The following is a 21,560-nucleotide window of genomic DNA, read 5'->3' as shown; positions in this document are numbered from 1 at the left end:
TTGCACAAACACTGGCTCTCTCATGCACAGCAATGTCACCGGGTTTCCATGAGCTCATTGATGAAGCTCTCTCTCTCTCTGGGAGCATCCCTCTTCAGCCCTCCCAAGGCTGAAGAGCCTTCTCTCCACAGACGTGACACCCTGGTCTGCACACCAGTCGGGCTGCTGCCACTCAGGGTGTGGAGTGTGTCTCATAAAAGTCCCATCTACCTAATAATTGTGCAGACAAATTAAGAAAGCAATAAAGTAATGAATCACTCTTCTGTTTCGCCTTCATGAAAACACTGATTCTGTATAGCTCTTCTGTGGAGTCCTGAAGCCCACACTGGGGATGCAGGAGCATCAGAGCAGAGAAACAGTGCAGAGAGCTCGAGCTGAGGACAGACTGAGTAACCGGCACTGTGAAACCTGGACAACATCACTGCTTAGCAGATTACACATACTGCAACGGAAGGCTTTGCAGACTTATTTAAACACACACCATGCAGAAACTCACAGTCCCACAAGCTGCTGCCTATCAGTCTGTGCAGCCCTTCTCTTAAAACTTTTCAAATTAATGAGAGTGAAGCAAAGGTGACGCAATTCTTGCTTGGATGCCTCCCAAGAAAACAGTGCTGCCAAGAGTGAAGAGCTACCCTGGTCGGGATGAAGTCAGCGTCTGAAGAACAGTGGAGTTAGTCAGGATAAGTGAGCCCGCTGGGCAGCAGTTCTGGGCCAGTAGCCCTGTTCTCTGAGGAGTTCTTTATGGCCAGTCCATCACCCCAAGAGAGCCCCCACCCCTGCACACAGGGGCTCCATCCGCACACACTTCATCTGAATCTAAAAATCCTCATTGTGTGCCCAGAAATTGGCTAACTTTAATTCAGTTGCCGCTTTAGTGTGTTATTGGACTGCACTTGCCAAAACAATTCGAAGACTAAATTCAACTTTATATCTTGCTGTTTATGGAATAAAGGTGATGCGCACTGTATTCACAGAAATTAGTGTGTTTAGATATAACACACAGCTACACATGCAGACGATGCAAAGAAAAAAATGCTGATAATGTTAAGGAAACTGTGATTTGACAGCTATGGACTGAAGAGTTAGTAGTTTTTACAGCAAATCAACAATAAAATGAAATAGTACCTATTTCCTAAATAGTTTTCCAAAACCATTATAAACATCTACTAATAAGTAGTAATGATACAGTATGAACTTGTATTTTAGTAAGCCAAATGATATTCAACCGAACCACAGCAACCTTTCTGCAACTCAACATTTGACCAGCTGGCCTGATGATCATTACTATGTTCTTCTTTGTTATTTGAAGTTTGGTTTTGTCTCTCCGAGGCCTCATATACTTTTCTGCTTTCTTCTTTAATTTCCTTTCTTCATCTCATATTCAGTTTTCTGTTTTTCTTCTCTCAAGCATCAATGAAAATGAATCTGGCCGAACCCATGGTCACATCATCCCCACTCCTCATCCATCACGGCCTGTCACAACCGGAGTGGGGAAGTGGTCTTTCTGCTCATTCTGGGAACGGATGTGGATCACGGAGCTGGGTTGTGCTCACTATGATACTCAATAGTTCTAGCACTAAGAAACTATCTTGAGTATCTGAGAGTTTGTTTGTGTTTAAAGGTGAAGAAAAGTAGAGCATTTAAAGAGGAGCTTGTATTGGCACGAACAGCATGGATGAGAAAGCCACTCTAAACAGCTTGCAGTGGTATCTTATGAAGACTTACCAAAGCCGAAGGCAGCTGGAGCAGGGATGGGAGCCGACTGGACTGGTGTGGAGGTGTAGAGGCCCGTCACCAGCAGACCATCAAAGGACACACTGGTCGAGATGGTCACTGAAGAAACAGAACAAAGGAAGAATGTTACTGCAATTCCACATCCAGTTGGTTATGTCACAAAGCACCAAAGCAAAACAGAAATTGTTTCACAAATGTAAATTATGAAATATAACACAGTAATACAGTATCCACTTTATTGATAACTCACAAGAGGTTTGGAAGAGCAATTTACCACTGATAAAGTGTCAGAGATTGCAAGTACTAAGTTATGTTCACACTTCGTTTGCAAGCTACACAGATAATTAGTCAGTGTGATGTACATGCGTGTGGACAAGAAGTCTGAAAGTGTATGCGCACTACAGCTCCCTAACATCCTGCTGCTAACGAGCACAGAGCTCAGGTGTTAACACATGGAAATGTAGAGTGACCATTAACTGGGAGGCCAATGAGACCGAACACCCTACAGGAGGGGAGGAGAGGAGAGGAGAGGAGAGGAGAGGAGAGGAGGGGGGAGCACGCAGATGTGCAAGCAGGTGTTAAAGCAATAGCAACAATGCCTCTTCTCTCTCTCTCTCTCTCACACACACACACACACACACACACACACACACACACACACACAGGAGCCTGCTCAATGGAGCCTCAAGTCCACTTTTCTCAAGAATGTAATCTAACTCATCCTGAACAAATCATAGTGCTTTAATCAAAGCCTGTCCCTATTGACAACCATATTAGAAGAGACTGATGAGCTAATTGGCTGTAACCCTGATAGCCTTGCTAAGCCTCTATTCATCACAGGTCACCACAAACAGCACCAGAGCAGAAAACTGCCAGAGGTCTATTATCCAGCTGTACAGATCGACAGCTTAGTGTATCCGGCAGCAAGTTAACTATTGATCTACCCAGTAAACAAAGGCTCTGAGTGACGGGACCACAGAGCCGACTACATCACTGGAGGAAAAGAGCTCAGCCACTGGACTGCTTCCAGCCAGACAGATCAGAGCACAGGGGAACAGTCTGTGGCTCAGAGGAGAACACACTCCCAAAAAAATAAAATAAAATCCTTTGCAGCGGGGAAAGATGGAGGCATTGTTATTTCCTGACCCTGGAATCCCCCTCCTTTTGGGGGAAAAGTGAAGTGGGAAAAGGCGGAGACACCCGCGGGCGGCATTGGTGTGTTTTAAGTAAGAATAGCAACATGTCAGTTTGGTCTTGGGGCGTTCATTCTTCTGGAATTGGTGTGTTTCAATGTGGGAATGTGGGCAGAGCAGACTCCTGTGTGGCCCAGTCTCCCTGCCTGTCTGTCTGGGTGACTCCATTAACACATCCTCACACGAGGCGCCCAGCGTTTGTGTGTGTGTGTGTTCTGCATGTGTCTGTGTATATTGGATGTGCTAAACCCTGTTTTAAGAGCACAGTTCAGCCCATCTCTTCCCTCCATATCAAAGCCTCAATAATTCATCCCACAACTCTCTTTATTATATCCAGACATTTTTCCTCCTCTCTTCTCCTGTCACGGTTTTTACACAGAAATCCAGCAACAGCACTAATGCTGGATTTATCATGCTCTCTTCTCCACTATAGTATACAACGGTAAATGACATGCTTGTTAAATCTGCTCTGCCTAAATCTTTAAAAAATGCACACTTAAGTGATAGGATCCAAGAATATAATTGACGCTTGCTTCAATAAAATTTTGTAGTCCAACTTCCAAAACACAAAATGAAACATGATAAAACGGTGAACAGGATAAACATGTAGGAACTATATGCTTGGTTTCAAAATCTGTAGATGAGTCACACTACCATTAGTCAAGGAATAATCCACTTTCTGTGCAGTGTAAAGCTCATTTGTATGAATGGCTCTTATGACACTGTGTGAGCAACAAGTAATTTCTCTGCATTCCTTTTTCTTGTTAGCTGTGAGCACTGCCAAATTCGATCAGCATGTACAACGTGTACAAGAAGCTGTATTGTGAGAAAGGCAGATCTTTTGCTTGGCAACAGAAGCATTATCATATTCAATGCATGTTGCTCAGCACACCTCTAACACTGCTATACCAACAGAATGCAGGGAAAAGGCCTTCTCATTCAAACAAGCAATTATTATATTCATGCTGAGCATACATGTGCTCCTCTTTTATGCTATTTTTTGCTTCCCAGAATACATTACCTATTCAACAAATCCATTCCAGTGTGGTGAGACAGGTTATAAGTGTTTACATTATGTTGTATTGATCCAAGGCCGTAGCATGATGCAGTATTTAATGGAGTAATGGACTGGGTTCAATGCACTAAGTTGGACCAGGCTTCACCAGCCTCCGTTCACACAATACGCTCATTTCTGCATTTCCACTGACCTGCATCACCAAGGTTCCACACACTCCATTACTCTCCACAGACACTTGCATATGAGCTACACACACACACACACACTCACACACACACACACAAAAGATTTTTTTATACCTTCACTGTGCTATTTCTCTCTATATCCACCGCTTACACCTTTCTTCCAGCCTCTCTCTCATCTGAGGAATCATGGTAAAAAATGCTCTCTCCTGCACTTTCCCCATCTACTCCCTTCTCATGCATTTTCCTTTCCCCCTCACAGCAGCGTGCCTGCACTCTGTTTGATGTGGAGGTTGGGGAGAAAAAAAGGGTGGAGGAGAGGCAAAGCTAGGGGCACAAGGTTACAATCGAAAAACAAGAACTGGGGCGAAGAGGGATGGAGAGATAGGTAGTAGTGGAGTGGCCCACGGAGAGCAGCGCTACCTGATCAATACAAATGCAAGATCTAAATTATTTAGACACCCCTATCTCACTCGCCTGTGGAACGCAACAGACGGATGAGCCAATCAGATGAGATGAGATGAGATCAGATCCAATCACCTGTGGGGGTACTTCACACAAACACTCACACACACACACACACACACACACACACACATAGATCTAAAGGAGGAGGCTGGCGGCCTTTGATGGTAGCCTTTAAAATTCTTGTCCATAGTTCATTTCTGAGTACTGTTCACTTGGCCAAGGGGAATGAGAAGCATGAGGCGGGAATGGGGGTGAACTTTATTACCAACACTCTACACCATATTAGCAGTTCAAGTACATTGGTTCTGTGTGTGCGTGAGCATGTGTGTGTGCACATGTGTGCCCTTGCGTGTGATTTGTTGATGTGTAAACACGCCAGGTGTTAGGTTAACACAGTTCATCCAAACATCTGGACTGGATTTTAGGCTTTCCCAACCATAAGACTTAAAATAGAAGAATAGCTATACTATGAAACACGTAGGGAGGAGAGAGATCTTTTAGATAAAGACATACATAAAACTACATTACAGGCCCTCTGAAATAACAGGAGGCTTTTTATAATGATTTTGAATCTTAATGAAATGCAGATGTATATGATATGTAGAGGAGCCAGAGCTCTCTCTAGCAGTCAGGTGCACCGTGGCTCCTGACCTACAGGCACCCTTTTCTCTTGATCCCTACCTCCTACTTCAACTCCACATCAGGACCTATACTTGCTCCAGGACTGTTCTGGTGTCTGTAGTTACAAGTGCACCTAACTTAGGTCTTGCAAAACACTCATTACACTGTATGCATAGCACTCGCACCCACATGCACACGCTCATACTTTATACTTGAACACACCACAGAGCACATCCCTTGGCCCTAAGCCAGCATGTAATATTGATGATGCGATGTGGTATGCCTCATTACAGACACACACAACCGGGCACCTACTCAACTATTGATGGGCCTGGGGCTTTCTTCACCTCTCTGGATCCACCAGGAGTAATGTTAAGGCACAAAGTACCAGCGCACTACAACGCAACAAAACACACATTCACAAACACAATGCTCGCTTTGCTGACTAGTCTCTCAGAGCTCATGCAGGCACACACAGCACACACACACAGGATACGCACAGTGATGACTAATCAGTAATGGAAAATTAAGCTTTCGTGACAATCCAATCAGCAAAAATAAGATCACAAATAATTGCCAGTAAATCGGAAAGCTTATTTTCCATCTATGTTTATCCATGCAGAACCTTATGTTACTTATTTGTTACTGAATTTCTTTTGATTAATATTTCAGCTAGGATTTCCCAACTTCTTCTGACCGCCTGGCAATCAAGAACAATGGGATTGCAGTAGCTCCTGGTATTACCTGAGTGCATCACCTTATCCTGAATGCTGTAAAAGCATCCTCAACATGGGACAAACAAAGTACTGGAAGAAGACAGTGAATAGATGTTTAAAATTTGATAAGATACTAGAGTACGGTTTTACACTAGTCCCAGAGGTGTGCAGTTGCCTTTAGAAATGAATGCACCTCAGGTAGACAGAGAAGCTGTTGTTTTTTTCTGGTTGTTTCTTTCTTTCTTTATAGTACAAGCAGTGTGGGAGCAGCCATGATTGATAGATGGTTTTGGTCGATTCCTTGAACAAGAAGCAGGTCTATTAAATAGTGAAAAACAGACCAAAGAGCTGCTCACTGTATGCTGGGTCAGCAATCATATTAAGAACATGAAAAATAGGGCCCAGTGGCATCCTAAAAGCAATAGTAATGTCTCCTTAAGGTGCAGCAAAGCATGGTCGGCACTGTGGTTGGCAACGCTTGGTGGCATGAGCTCATTCTTAGAAAACAGCATGGCGAGGGATTAGGCTGGAGCTGGACGGGAAGTCTAAGAGCTCTGAGAGAAGACCTGATTTACGTCTCAGCCCAGTCCACTTGCATTGAAGTCCCCATGTGGTTGGCATGGCCTGAACAGCTCCTTTCTGCTCTTTGTGCACAAACACACCCACCAGACTTTACCACACCCACAATCATAACCTTTACTTTACTTACTCAGAAAACATTCAGAAAGTACCAAAGACTGGAAATACCCGGCTACACAATGAGGTTCAGACAAGATTTGATTTGGTAACACTCACTAATACCACAGATACATGATTACAGCATAATGTAATACGAGGCACATAGTAAAACAACTTATCTGAAGTGCAAGACACTACAAAAGAGACACTGTAACAGAAAGTATTATCAATGAAATCCCCATTTTCTTTCCAAGTGAACCAGGAGGACGCCCTTTTTGTTTCCAAATGGATGGAGGTTTTCCTGGCAACAACCTGGATAAAGATAGCCGACCATCTGACCCATATCCCACTGGCAGACACACACGTGCCCCAGAGAGGACCAGGAAATGGAGGCCAGACCATGGGGAAGCTATAGTTCCATCTGTTTCCGTGGCCATGCCAGTGTCGGGGTGCCACTTCACTCTGAGCTTCCTGAAATGGTTCAAACTGTCAGTCACCTGAGCATGACACCATGAAGGATATACTGCTATTTCCTCTGACAAGGAAGGGAAAGGCCAGTCCTTTAAACTGACCACAAGTTCAAGAAGATGCAGACAAACTGAATCTCATAAGTATGAATGTCTTTCTACAGTTTCAGGAGATTGTGTGGGAAGTGTGTTTCTGCACATATATGTGTCATGCGGTGTTCCAGTCAGGTCTTAGAGGCATCATTCCATTGCGTAACCTTCTGGCACCATCCTGGCCTGCTGGCATTGCCATCTGCTGCTGTGAAACACTAGATCACAGACAACCTATCAGCCACGCAGCTTCTACAGGTCTGCTTCACTACAACATCTCCAGCATTTTTGCAAAGGGCTGAATGAAAGCAATTAATCTCTTGGGACCAGTTTACAGGTCCTTTCATGATCACTGCCAGAGATTATAAACTGCTATTCTTGTTCTTGGTCCAATTTGCTCTGTGGAGGTTCTACTCTGTTTACCAAGGAGGGGAGTTGAAGCCTTCCTGACTGCCTAACTTGGCTTCACCCCTGCAACAGCCGTGGAGAGAAACAGGAGTGAAGAGGCCGTTCTGTCACAAACATCCTGTTCCTCACACATAATCTGCTTCAGAATCACACTTCATTGTGCTGCTCTCATATGCCGCAATGTATGCGTGTGTCTGTTTACATTCATATGAGCCTGTGTGTCACATGCTTGAACACGAGCAAGCACAGGTGTGTAAGTTATTCTACACAAAAAGAAGCCTCAGTTTATATCTTCCTCAGATTCCTAAATCTCCCGAGTATAAGTATTTTTATCCTCTGGGGACATTTTCCTTTCCTTTTATTATGATTTCTGGAGTAGCATTATTTACATATAACCTGCACGTAATCCACAAATCATGTTATTCTGCACACAATGTACTAAAGCCTATATGCGCTTCAGTCTGACTCATGTGCCAAAAGGTTGACATTTGACTTACAAGGAAGATACAGCCCCAGTGGGAAGGTATATCCACTAATCAACAAAGCCAAATCAGTTTTGACAGAACATTGCATGTTCAGAAGAAGCACATCACATTGTGACAACTCAAAGGCTATTCTCTTTACCTGAGATTGGCTTTGATAGCAAATCATCTCTCTGGGCTTTTAACATTATTCATTGGTTCATTGTACAGAGGCCTCAAAAAGCAACAGATCCCATCTAAGTACCGATCTCTGCAATGAGACTCTAAATGGGTTTTGAAAAGCTACAGGTCTGTTATGTGGACCTCGTCTTCATCAATCTCAATGAAATTTAGATAGAATGAGAGGAGAAAGGATAAGGAAGCACTGTAGGTGTAAAACCAAAAGACAACTGGATAGGAAAACATCTGAGATCAAAAGCAGCGAGCAGCAGAATCCTGCATTATTCTCATTAAAGGCATCTTATAACACATTAGATTTACTAAGCATTCAGCATAAAGGGGATATCATAAGATGCATAATTGGTGGTTGCTGTAAAGGGTTATATTGTAATAGGGTTCAGGAACACCATGATTCTTTCCCTCTGTCGCTTGGTGACTGCCAGGACTGAGAGAGTGAGCTGTCCTTATGATCAACACCATGTGTTCTGCAGAGAAAAGGCTTCAGCCACCCAGCCCTGACAAGCAAAGCATCTTCCTTTACTTATCAGAGCCATACTGAACATGCTAACACACAATTAAAAGCCAAAATGTTTAACAAGAGAACCATGAGCTAGAAATATATACAATCTTAATGTAAACTATCGCACATTACAAATGAGAGTTGCCACTGCATACAGCTCAGCCTTCTGGAGAGAAAATCCAAGGAATGAAGGAGAACACTAAAAGCCCAGTCAGCCTCAAAAAGTGGGGTAAAACCCAAACCACAACTCCTGACACAGGGCAAACACACACCCACAAACACACACTAGCAAGCTCAACACATCCACTGAACACTATCATACGTATAAAGGGACACATGCTAATCTACTTGCACAGAAACCTAGAAACACACACTGACAGGTGTGTATTCCATAATTTGTCCTAAGCCAACTCACTGAGCAAACCAGCTGTGTGAGTACACACAGACAAAATGCAGACATTGGACATAGACCAATACTGTTGCATAACTCCCTTTCCATCTCACCTGCTCCATCGGGAGATGCCCTGATAGGAAACAGGAAGGAGGTAATGAGGGCCAAGCTGTCAACCACAGCCTATACAACCTCACTGCCTCCTGTGTCCCTCTCAGGGACACCAGGCTACTTAGCCTAAGTGACCTCCATCCCCTTCCCACAGCTGGTCTGTCCCCCCACCTCCCAAAACCCCCAAACAGCCCACCCCAAACTGCTTCACAACTGAGTGAGCCATGACCGGAAGGCATCTGTCAAAGCAAAGCCTTGAGACTTTGGACAAGGAAGAGCAGGGCTTTGCACAGACATTTAGGGACAGAAGCTTATGTTAACAAAAGTGACACCATTTCTGTCCAGTTTGCTCTACCTAAACATAGAAGTCATATCCTTTGAACAAATTACTCAATACCCACCCGATTCTGAATTTCTCTAACATGGAAAGCAGAGAGGAGATCTGTTTGCTTCTACACAATGACACCACTGTAGAACAACCACTTACAACAGTGCTATTTTTTAGGAACACACTTCTTAATTGCCAATGCAGGCACTAAACTGGTCGCTAGTCTGTCCAAGCTGCAAAGAATTTAAAGCAGCCAAAATCTCCCTGCACTTAAGTTTTGGAAATTTGTCCCATAGACCGTCATATCCAATATCTGATATGAGAGTGAGCACCAAATCACCTCTGTCATTAGATCTCTGTTCTGTCCAATGTGCATGCTACTACGTCAATAAAAGAGGCAAAGTGAGAGTTCCAAGGTAGGAACATAAAACTGTGATGCAAGGTTGATTTTCACTCTTTGACTTGTAGATGCTTAACTTCTGAAACCAATACCTCAATCTTCAGCTAACCATCCAACATTAGAGCTGCTTCAAATGTTATTCATTTTAGCATAATACTAAGTGGCTATTTAATGGCATTTAGTAACTTTATATGCTAAGAATCATCTGGCCAAAACCAAAAATGAATTTGTAGCCACTGTAGTCCATCATTGCTTTAGTTGAGAGATGGGCTGTTTTTGGTGGCACACAATATATACTTCTCCTCACATACAAGGAGGGGAATGGACCAAACTTTATAAATGTCAATGTCTCGGAGCCACTCAGTCATGTTTTATTAAAATGACTCACGGTGCTTCTATTGAATTATTATCCGACAGATATAAAATAGCCCAAAAAACAAATACTTCATTTTCATATTGTACCAAAAAACAGTCCTGCTGTTTCTATATATCTTTTCCATCCCTGTATTTCCAACATTGCATATTCCAGGCTCACTAAGGCTTATGGGATGAAAGAGAATAAGTAAGTAAGTTAGCACCAGGTGAACCTGCCCTCCTTTTAGCCATCCTCATGGGCTAACACTTCAAACTGCAGTTTTTATCAGAGTATCAACCTGGACTTTTGAACTGTTGAAAATGAAACCCATGAAAAGGGAAGAAAGGTTTGACCCATGAAAAGTAAAAGACACGGTGCTCACCTTATGTTGGACAGCAATAGTGTTCCAAAAACAAGTCAGCTTTTACATAGCTTACATACGGTTTACAACAAATCTGTGAGTTCTTACGTGATACAGTTGTGACTTCTAGGAGCCACTCTTTGAAGAAAAGTAACAACAATGAAGCAGCAGTGGTATGGTTTCATTGGATTCTGTTATCACCAAAATAATGGAAATTAGCATCTGTAAATAAAATATAACTTTGCATGCTTTTAAGCTGACATACATAATTAGTCCACAAATGAGTCCATCTACTTGTGCATGTCCCATAGTACCATCTGTACCTACTTTTGAATGCCTGCTGCCCAGAAACATCTGGACTCTTCTCCCTTTCACAAAATCAGACAGCTGCTCTGCCGATTAGCACCTACTACTGTATGTACCCACATGCATATGTGCACGAGAGCGCATACACACACTGAGATCCCAGCACAACCTCAGACTCAAGCAGCCTGAAGTATTCCAGGCTGACAGCAGTCCCAACCACGTTCCCGCTATCACAGATATAATAGCCCTAATATGAATAATGGAACTGTCACTTTACACAGAGATTCACTTTACATCCCCGCTCTGTCAGTCCTTTTCAGCATCTCTTCCACACCCTCTTTCCCTTCTCCTTCATGCTTGCACAATATTTTCATCATTACAGCACTTGTTTTTATCTACATAGTGTAGCGACTATATACTATAATGTGACCTGTCTTAAATAAAAAAATCAGGTACAATGTAGAAGAAAAGCATTTTTTGGTGTTTTTTACAGATGTTGCTTCTTTCATTCAGAAGCGCATAATACATTACATAATCCTATCACATGTCAATAGATCGACTCAATCAAATTATTCATTAGGGATTGAAAACAATTTAATTGATGTAAAATGGGTCTCCTTTAAAGATAAAATAGTCATGGACCATGCCACATTTTAGTTTTCCACAGAAAATATCTACAGAAAATCCAGGTCTCTCATTGATCCTAAAATTACACAACTGCACACAAATGTAGTTGACAGACATGATGAACATGATAACTGTTATTCAGCTAGTGCATCTGAATTCAGTTCTCAATCTTAAAGCAATCCTAAAGTTTGGCAAATTCTTTTAAGGACTGAAAGATGTCCTGGGAGCTGGAAAGGAAGGCAGGATATTGTGCCTCACTATTTCACTCTCCGCTCCCTGCTCTTTCTTGGCGTGAAAATTACAGATTATGGCCAACTAAGTGAAAAAGTACTGACATTAGTCAAAGTCTGACATGTCTCCATAGCTTTTGGGTATGAATGTTTGGGTAGAGGGAGAGTGGCACAGTGGTGTGGAGGGGGGGCTTCATAAAGCAGAGGGGAAAGATTGATTTCTAATTAAGAAGCTGGTTGCAGTAATGAAAGACTAGATGGTCTCTACTGGCAGTGGATCAATGGGGAGCGTTTCCCTTGACATCCAGTCTTAATCACACCCGCTCAGCTTGGTAAGAATGCACTCATTGCTGTAATTAACGCTGTCACGCTCCCTCCGTCTCCCCTCACTCATCCCCACCTCTTTTCTATCTTAACCTCTACCTCAGACCTCTGCTTTCACTCGATAGCAGAGATCACTCAATGACTCTATCACTCCGTATCCTCGGCTTTCAAAACATAGTGACGTGTGCACGCAGACAAATGTGTTGAGTCACTGACAAAGACATTTTGATGTTCAGATGAAGTAGTCTGTGCTCCGCTATTGGCATTTGGTGTGTTTGTAACAAAAGGTTGCTGCATTTAAATTTGATCACCACAGTGACAGCACATCTGTGGTGTAGTAGTCCACTTGTTTTAACTTTGGCCAGGCCAAGTACACAGTCACATGCAACAGGCAACAAATGTTCCTGTACTTTGGGTTTCTTAATTATTTTTTGTTACTTCTGAGTCATGCCTGCTCCCATTGTGACTCCCAAGCACCTTCATCCCAACACAAGCTTGAATAGACATCTATTTTCCTGGTTTTCTCTCCCTCACATGTGACTGTAACACTGTATCCTAGCAATTTCACAGAGAGATCGAAAAGGATGCAATAAATTAACATGACTATTTATTTATTGCCACTGGCATGACAGCCATCTCCGGAGGGTGCTGAGGTAAATGCTGAGGTGTGATTAAGAGCTGGTCTGATTTCATATTCTCAGTCCCTGTGAAAGTGAGCGCTGAGCAGCAGGTGACAGACACATGTTCCCAGCTCCACGTTCATTGTTGAGGACAAAGTGAAGCTGAGGACAGAAATCAGCCAGAGAGAGAAGAACGCTATTCTTTACATTGGATGAACACAGTCAGTCTCCCTAGAGTACAGTGAGGCAGGCAGGTGAAGTCTCACTTGTTCTTCTTCCTCATCGTTCTGAATTTCAGTTACCAATCACAGACTTTCTGACAAGGAAGACACAATCAGACACCTGATCCACTGAGGTGTAAGACATGCTGCTCCTCTGGGTACTGTTTGGTAGAAAGAGATTTTTTTTAACTAAAAAAATTGATTAATTGAACCAATTTCTAAAGGCCAGTTATCTATGAGGATGGATTTTGAGTTTTCTTTTTCTTTTTTCAAATGATCATTGACTACACAAATATGATTCATGACATATGAAAGCTTGTCTTTAAAAATCTTCCTTATAAAGCCTAGAAGCCAGATAAATGTACCAATCTTTATTGTGGTCTACTGGGAGAATCTCTGTGGATGTTCTAATCCTGAGTCAGAGCTCACCGATGACACACAGACCTGTGGGGGCTGGAGGTATGAGGTTTGATATGTGGGATTTCACAACAGAGCATTAGGGGAATGAAGTATTTTCAGGGGCCCTGTAAACACTAACCCCCTCACCCATGCTGTCACTTTGGGCTGGAATATGTGTGAGCTTGTGCATGTGTGCGGATGTGTAATCTGCCTCTGCCAGCCTGCCGTGTCTCTGTGGGCAGAGTGGGCCTGGCTGTTTGAAGGAGGCTGGTGCTGAATGGGGGGTAGAGCTGGGGCTAATCCGCCTGTGTGCCACGCGCCATGTGCCCAGCACCCAGCCAGTTGCACCATGCCGCCTCCTCTGTAGTGGGTCCATTGGAGCGCTACAAGGCCCTCTGAATGCTATCAGCACAGACGACACACTGCCCCCCAAGCAGGGATTACAGCTCTCTCAATGAAGCCGCCAGGAGGAGGATCCAGAGCAAGAGGAGGAGAAGAAGGAGGAGGAGGTACACAATCCTCCAACAGGAGCTCCATTCTCTAAAAGGAAGAGGCCATCGGCAAAGCTGACACGCTAATCAACAGCGGCTGGGAAACCACCCCATGAGAACAACACGTCCAGCGCGAAGGATGGGGAGGAGGGAAGAAAGGTTTAAAAAGGATCCATCACTTTTCAAAATCCGGCTTAGAGCCACTTGGTACTCCTTAAGGAGAATGAACACTGGTCCATTGTTATGAGGTAGATTGGGATGGGGACATTAGCATGAGTTTGCATAGACACACAGAGCTCTTAATGTTGTATGCAGACCTGGTATTTGGGCTTTCTGGGATGAAAAAAAACATGTAATTATGTTTACAACCTGTCTGTAAGTTGAAAGTAAACATCAAACAGGCAGAGGAAGAGGAGGAAACTGTAATGTGCCAATAAAAAATAATTTAAATAGACTGTAGAAGGGTGCGTCCCTTGTGTTTTCTATTGGAAAACTTAGGCAGTAAATACAGTGGGGCTGAGATTCATCCTCACACCCTCGGGGTCTAGAGTGTGTTGTGTGGGCTCTGTGAGCTGGTGTTCTATTTCTCACTGAGGTTTACCATAGGGACTCATATATATACAATGATTGGAATACAGCATACCTCGTCAAACGTAATCTTCGGCAACAACAAGAACGTGACGAAGTAACCAACAAGAATGCTACCAAATACTTTGTGCTTCAGGCATGGAAAAACTAATAATGTCATCATATTTTGGGCAGTTTACATGTTGCTAAAGTTGTGCCAGGAGTGGAATCTCTGTTGCTGCATCTGCTGTCTAAAACTTAAACCTCCAGACACCAGAAAGGGACACAAGGGAAACACAGCAAGCAAGTACATACTAGGACAGCAGGAGCCTAGCATCTGCACACCCCAGCTTGTATTATCAACAGAGAGGCACTCCAAATCAGGCAAACCCCCAAAAGGCAAGCACACACTCCAACATCCTGAAAATACTTACGCCCACTCGTCTGCCCACTCATGAAAGTTACTGAAAACACAACTCACATTTGCTTGTTAAGAGCTTTCTTGTTTTGGCTGGAAAATGAATCCGTTGAGGAAATTGAAAATAAAAAATGTACGAGCTCCTTGCCGCTTGCCCAGATAAGACTGGCGCAGGCACACACCTCTGCCTGGCAGGGATCCACTCACTGCCTTCATTTTTAGCTCTTTCTACCACACTTGGCACCATGCTGGCATTGTTCTGGCACCAGCCTGGCAAAGGCTAACAATGTCACTGTTATCTGAGGCGATTCTCCGTGCTCTGATGCAGGAAATCAATTTTTCAGAAATGTAGAATATAGGTGGCATCTGGGCCATCTCAACTATCACGTCTTCACATTCTGCAGAACTGCAGCAGCTCAATGCCTCTTTATGAGACATTACAAAGGCGGAGTTAGAGCAAATGCTGCAAGTTTTTTGTAGCATCATTACTGTCATATAGGTACATAGCTAGGGCATGTTGCTGTGAAAACAACTTGACACAGCCATTTAGTACCTGACAGGAGGAAAATAATAACCTCCTGTTCATGTTATCATGTCATATCCTGTTGTAACATCGACACAAAGAATTGTAATAGCCCGCTGATCTGGACATTTGTGTTTAGCCAGCGGAACATCTGACCTGTCTCTATGTCATGATGGATCACCCACTCAAAGCTGAGTGCTGTGTGCATGGCCAAGCGTGCATGTGTGACAAAGGGAAGATTCCCAATGAATATCCATTTTCATTTCTCGCCCATCTGCTCCTTCATATAAAGGAAACTGGCATATCTCAGTGAATACAATGCTCTTTAAATGGTTCATCGTTCAATGTCCACAAAGACAGAACACCCAAACACACCCAGCAAGCCCATACAAACTGTAATACACTTGACACACTTCTCTCTACTCAGTGAAGTGACCTATTCAGACAAAGCAGCAGGAGGCAGAGAGGTTGAAGAGCGGGGAAGCTAATGAATGCACGGGTTTGGACCACTTGAAAGTGCTAGTGCTATCTGCATGTTGCTTTTCCTTTGCTCACAAGAGAGCCCGATTAAACCATTAGCCCCTATCCCCTCTACTCTTTCCTCACTCTTACCTCCCTTTTTCAGTGTCCCTGTTCCCCTAAACTGGATGTCTGCGTGAACTACGCCAGTCTTTTGATGGTTCACTGACCAATGCTTGCTGCACCGTAAGAAATACTTTCCCTGGTCTTTTAAATAGATAAATATAAAATACTACAGTTAAGCTGAACAGAGACGTAAGGAGCACTAGTCTGGTGGACAGGAAGAGTAGGGACACCAGCCAAATCTAATCACTCCGTAGGAACAGAGCTCCAAGCAATGCAGCACTGACAAGAAGTGGTCAGAGGTCAGGAAGCAGACCCTTAACAGTCCCCTCACAGGTTAAGTGCTGCAGAAGGCGATGATGACATCTGACGGGCTGCTGAAGTCACAGCAGATTGATGCCATTTTGGCATTCAATCTAAAGACAAAGACGACTGAGACGAAAGTTTGTGAAGACTTAAAGCCCCGTGTTTCCAGGATGCCTCGCTGTGGCTTTACTGATACAGTAGGACCTGGGATATAGTAAGATAATATCTGCTTTTCTAGAGCCTTACCGGAGCCTTGTGTCTATGACCTTCACTTCAACATGACTGACTTGTTGTTCTACAGACATCAGTCAACAGTAAACTCCCCCAACCACGACAAGTAATCAACTTTGCAGATAGATAATGGCATCTTTCCCATTGCAAGGCACATTGGGATGTTTCTGTTGGTTGGCAGGAGAGCTGCTGAAGTAATTCACAATGTCTAATCTGATAGCTTATCATGGGAAGAGCTGATGGCATTTTGTGGGGATGAATTTATCTCCAAGTTCCCATTAAGAATGTCATTTAGTGGCAACGTCCAAATCTCCTTGAAATGTTGATTGTGTCTTGGGCCTCTTCAATCATTTGCACATGAAAAGGTCCATGGGACAGGGACTTCTGTAGAGACCATTGACAGATTAGCAATGGCCATTTCAGCCTGTACTGTCAACTTGTTCTGTAAGCAGCTCTCTTGTTTTACCCTCTGTCACTTTCCCTCGCACCACTGTTTCTCCTCCTGTTTTTCTATTGTGGCACTGTGGTAGAGACACACTGCTGAATCCCATTGAATATTGTTTGGTTCTCAATAGCGTGTAGGAACAATGAATGTAGTGAGAGGGAGAGCCACATTGCCTACCTGAACCTGCACGCCTCAGCAGGGGCTTGTGTGAGTGGCTCATTCAGTGCTTTACACTGACATCAACAACCCGGCATATGGAACACACACAAAAACTCTACACTATATGCAAATGCACATTCTGTGAATACAAGCACTCACTTAAGGTTTTTAAATACTATAAACATAAAATTGGCAGACTAATTGACACCACATATAACTCTGTGTTCTATACAAACAAACATGCAGTGTGCTTGAAACCGCTGGCATGATAAACACAATTGTAGCTTTAATCACAAGTGCAAATGCATCATTACAAACTAGGATGAAATCAACAGAAAAAAAAGGTACACATTCCTCGACACACAAAGGCACTCAATCAATCTCACTGGCCCCATTTCTGCTCATGCACCTCCATTTTTCTGGCTATTCTCTACTGACTTGCAGAGGACACGGCACTGCCATTTAATTCCCTCACCAATCTTTTCCATTGTGCTTTCTAATCATACTGCATAGCACAGTAGAATGATGTCCCCTCTACTCATGATTTGAATCCAATGTGCTTTACTGGAAAGGCCATGTTTTCTGATACTAAAACTGTCTGTTTGGAGGTATTTTGTCTCTTCCTGTTCTCCCACTGCTGTGTCACCATCCCTTCTTGGACACTGTTGTTGATCTGTGAAAGTGAACAAGTAATGTTTCCAAGGCAGGGGGACAGAATGAAAAACAGCACTCTCCGATTGTCTGTGTTTAGAAACGGTTTCTGGGTTTTGTATTCTGATGTTGATTCCTATAAACATGCGGTTGCTGTATGGAGAACATCTCACATTCCCAGAGCAGTGTTAAAAGAGGTCAGAGACAAAATGTAAAAAAAAAAATGCTTTGACATTACTGATATAAAGAACTGCTTCCTGAGTGTAGCAAGAGTGGTTCAAAAAGGGTCGTTTGATTATTTAGAGGACAGGCTCAAATCCCAGTGTGACCTTACTTCTTTTTTGCTTCTCTCTCTCTTCTGAAAGATAAGGCTGTATGTGGGCAGTATGTGAATGTGTGTGACTGACACTTTGTCTCCATTTGTCTGGTACAAGGATTGACCCTAGAGTCTGAATGCAAGCACACAAATCCTTTCACTTTCATTCATTTTGTTTCCCAGCAGTTCAGTGTCCCTACAGTATTTCTGTTTCCATTTTGTCCACTATGACCCTGCCAATACACCCACCCTCTCAAACATTTCACACAGAGTAACGCAACCTCTCTCTTCGTCATTTCATTCTGATAGCTTAACACAGTAATCTCGTCTACAACACACACACAGAGTACGCTGCCCACACACGGTCTTATCACTCAAAAGCAACAGAGAAGCGAGAGGCTGTGAGGTCAGGTCAGAAACCCAATTACTGTACGACAAATCGGCCACACAGATTCTTCCTCTTGCTCAGCACCAAATACTGAGGCGGTTCTTTGAGACACTCATCTCCCGTTTTATAAGGGGTCATCTGTCTTCTTTTTCTAACTTACCCTCCCTCCACTAACAACCTCTCTCTTTTGCACTCTTTCTTCAGTTTTCTTTTCTACAGCCCTTCAACAACCACATGGCCAGCATCTCTTAATGCTTTCCGCCCACCATTTCCACATGCAGCTCTCTCAGTGGTTAGATCACACGTTGCTTTTAGAAGATTAAACCAAATGTAATCCAAAACTAAAGCCTGGAGAGCACATGAAAAGCAATGAGGAAAAAAACAATCGAGATCAAACCAAATAAAAGAAGCATGTTACATACAAAAAAAACTGCTTCCCTTGCCCTTTCCTTCACATCACCAGAAGATGTGATTTACTGTTTTCCCTTTCCATCTTTTTCTCTCATTCTGCTTTCAGCAGGGCAGGCAGATGCACGTCCACCCTCAATCCAACACCTGTGTATGTAGCCCTCAAACCACCCAATTCTTGCCACAATGAGCCTGACAGTGGCTGCGGTAAGAACATGTAAGGATGGATGTGACCATAAAGGTTTGCGAAGATGAGAGAGAGATGGAAAAGAGAGAGAGAGAGACTGGGATTGCTCCTGATCGCACAACTAAGCGTACAGCCAGCCACGTTGCACTTGCTCACTTGCCATTTATTCTTCCTTCCCCATGCAAACTCAGTCGAAATCCCAGAAATTTAACAATGAGCTGCCATCATGTGCCAAAACAAGGGACGGAGAAAAAAAGTGAGCAGCTTGGAACCCTGTCATTTTTTCCCGTGCAAGCCCCGCTGCTGGTATCTTATCTGCTCAATCCTCTCATCGTCATTTAAATCTCCCCCTACTCCATCCGATCCCGGCCGTGGCCCTATTTAAATCTCTCCCTCCTCCCAGTCCACCACATTTCTAATGCTAATTATCTAAACCTCTCCGTGCGCTCTATCCCTCCCATCCACCAGCTAGTTATTCAAATCTCTCCCCACCCGCTCTCCCTACAAGCCCGGACCCAGTTAAAAGGTGCTTGACTGAAGGGTTGATCCGGGCTGTTATTTTCAGACAGAGGATAATACTGCTTCTTCCAGACTCCTCTCCTTTCCTGCTCTGTTTTCCTGGCCTTCTCATATCCGTTTCTTTCGGTATACAATTACACTAACTCTGCTACACATATCCTTTTTGAAATCAAGAGGTTTATTTGCCATGATAATGGAATGCAGTTGTTAACAGCGCAAGAACAGTAATAAATCCACTGTTTGTCATATCAGATTAAGTGAACAAAGACAGGGTTAGAAAAAGATATGGGCAACGTACTCAAAATGTGTGTATATTTAGGAAGTTAGATACAATCAGTAATATACATTAATGTGTATACGTCCAACTCTTAGTAAAGAGGATAGCTGCATGGGAATGTGACCTTAGTCAGTCTGTGGTGGCCTGTGCGGGTCACTGTCCCCAGTGTTAAGTGAGTGGCGAGAGTGAGTGACTGAGCAATGGTGACACAGTTTGGGAGGTCAGAGGGGATCGTTTTTCCAGGATCAGGTGCCAGCACATCAGTGTGGGAAAGGGGACATTAATCTCTGTCTCCTCTTACACTCCCCGCATGGTTTACTGATTTCTAAATCTTTATTTCAGTAAGAGCATCTCTTTCTAGAGCGCCCCGTTTGTCCGTTCGCACTCGCAGTTTTCGCTCTCTCTTTCTCATTCAGTTGGAGGGATCTCACTGTTAGTCCTGTGGAGAAGCCACCTACACATGGAGCATCAGGATCACAGCTCAGTAAAACACCAAAGCTGCTCACAGCACTGAACAGGAGTCCCACTCAGCATCACTACTTATTGCAGTTACATAAATGCTGGTTTCCATCAACAGCCACCCCACACAAACTGCACACTCCCATATACACAAACTACAGCAGTTCCCTAATGTGTGAAGCAAAACACCTGCAAGAAAATGTTTCCACTGTACACGTGTGTGTGTGTGTGTGTGTGTGTGTGTGTGTGTGTGTGTGTGTGTGTGTGTAGAAATCTTGATCATGAAGTTGTTTTTTATATCTTTTATGTATATCAGGCATTATAACAATTTTACCACAATTCAGCAATGTGTATTCATCAAAACCTCTAAAATTTCAAGGTGAAATTTTTCACAAGAGAAAACTATTCAAAAATAATACAAAACTAAATGTAGAATCAGATCAATTAACACTTTTCAATACTGATAATAACAAATTGTTAAAACAATAGATTCCATTCTCTTCAACATGCAGCAAAAAAAAGAAAAGTGGACACCATTGGTGGTGTGCTCACCTTGGTACTCCTGTCCAGGGGTGTAGGTGGTGGGGTTGCCTGTAATTTGGAGGGTGAGTAGCACCTCTCCCCCACCTTCTGCCATCCCGGCTCCCTCCAGCTCCCCGTGGTGGGTGCACAGGAAGAAGAAGGGGTTGAAACGGGGGTAGAAGCTTGCGGGGGGCGCCCCGAAATCCATGCTGCTGCTCCCCAAGACTAGGGCCAGCAGGGCACAGCCTAAGGCACCCCCGAGAGAGGCCCGCGCCATGGCCATCTGCCCTCACCAAGCGAGGGGCTGAGGGAGTGTTGGTGGGTGAAGAGGTGAGGAGAGTGATGAGTGGCAGCGAGGAAGGCACAGGTAGAGTTCCAGAGGACAGCTTTTTGGAGTCCACAGACGAGTCCAAAGTCCAAAACTGCGTGCGTGAGAGAGTGTGTGTATGCGTCTGTGTATGTTTGTATGTGCAATTTTTATATGTGTGAGTGTGTGGGCTTGGTCGTCAGGAAAACTGTAGAGCTCTGTTCTTCTGCTTCCTCTCCCTGTCCTACCTTCACTCTCGGGGAGTTCAGAGCTTCGCCTGTGCTGTCCTGCTCCGGCGTTTAAATACCTCACCCCCTCCCTCTGTTTCCCTCTCTCCTCCCACCCTCCCTCCCTCCCTCTCTCTGTCTCTCTTTCGCTCTAACACCAGCTCC

At 43.8% G+C, this 21,560-nt stretch overlaps 1 protein-coding gene across 1 annotated transcript in view; it reads right to left on the bottom strand.

The window, feature by feature from the left end:
• LOC139286581 (reelin-like) overlaps positions 1-21,144 on the bottom strand; it is an 87,982-nt gene extending 66,838 nt beyond the window's left edge. Inside the window, exons 1-2 of the mRNA XM_070907436.1 lie at positions 20,892-21,144; positions 1,729-1,836 (exon numbers count right to left, since the gene is read on the bottom strand). Coding sequence (XP_070763537.1) covers positions 1,729-1,836; positions 20,892-21,144 — 361 coding nt within the window. The remainder of the gene's footprint in view (positions 1-1,728; positions 1,837-20,891) is intronic.
• Between the last annotated feature and the right edge of the window lie 416 nt (positions 21,145-21,560).

This window comes from Enoplosus armatus, chromosome 6, assembly GCF_043641665.1.
Source record: "Enoplosus armatus isolate fEnoArm2 chromosome 6, fEnoArm2.hap1, whole genome shotgun sequence".
Classification (NCBI taxonomy): domain Eukaryota; kingdom Metazoa; phylum Chordata; class Actinopteri; order Centrarchiformes; family Enoplosidae; genus Enoplosus; species Enoplosus armatus.
Note: the sequence above shows the minus strand (reverse complement) of the source record. Positions and strands in the feature narration are given on the sequence as shown.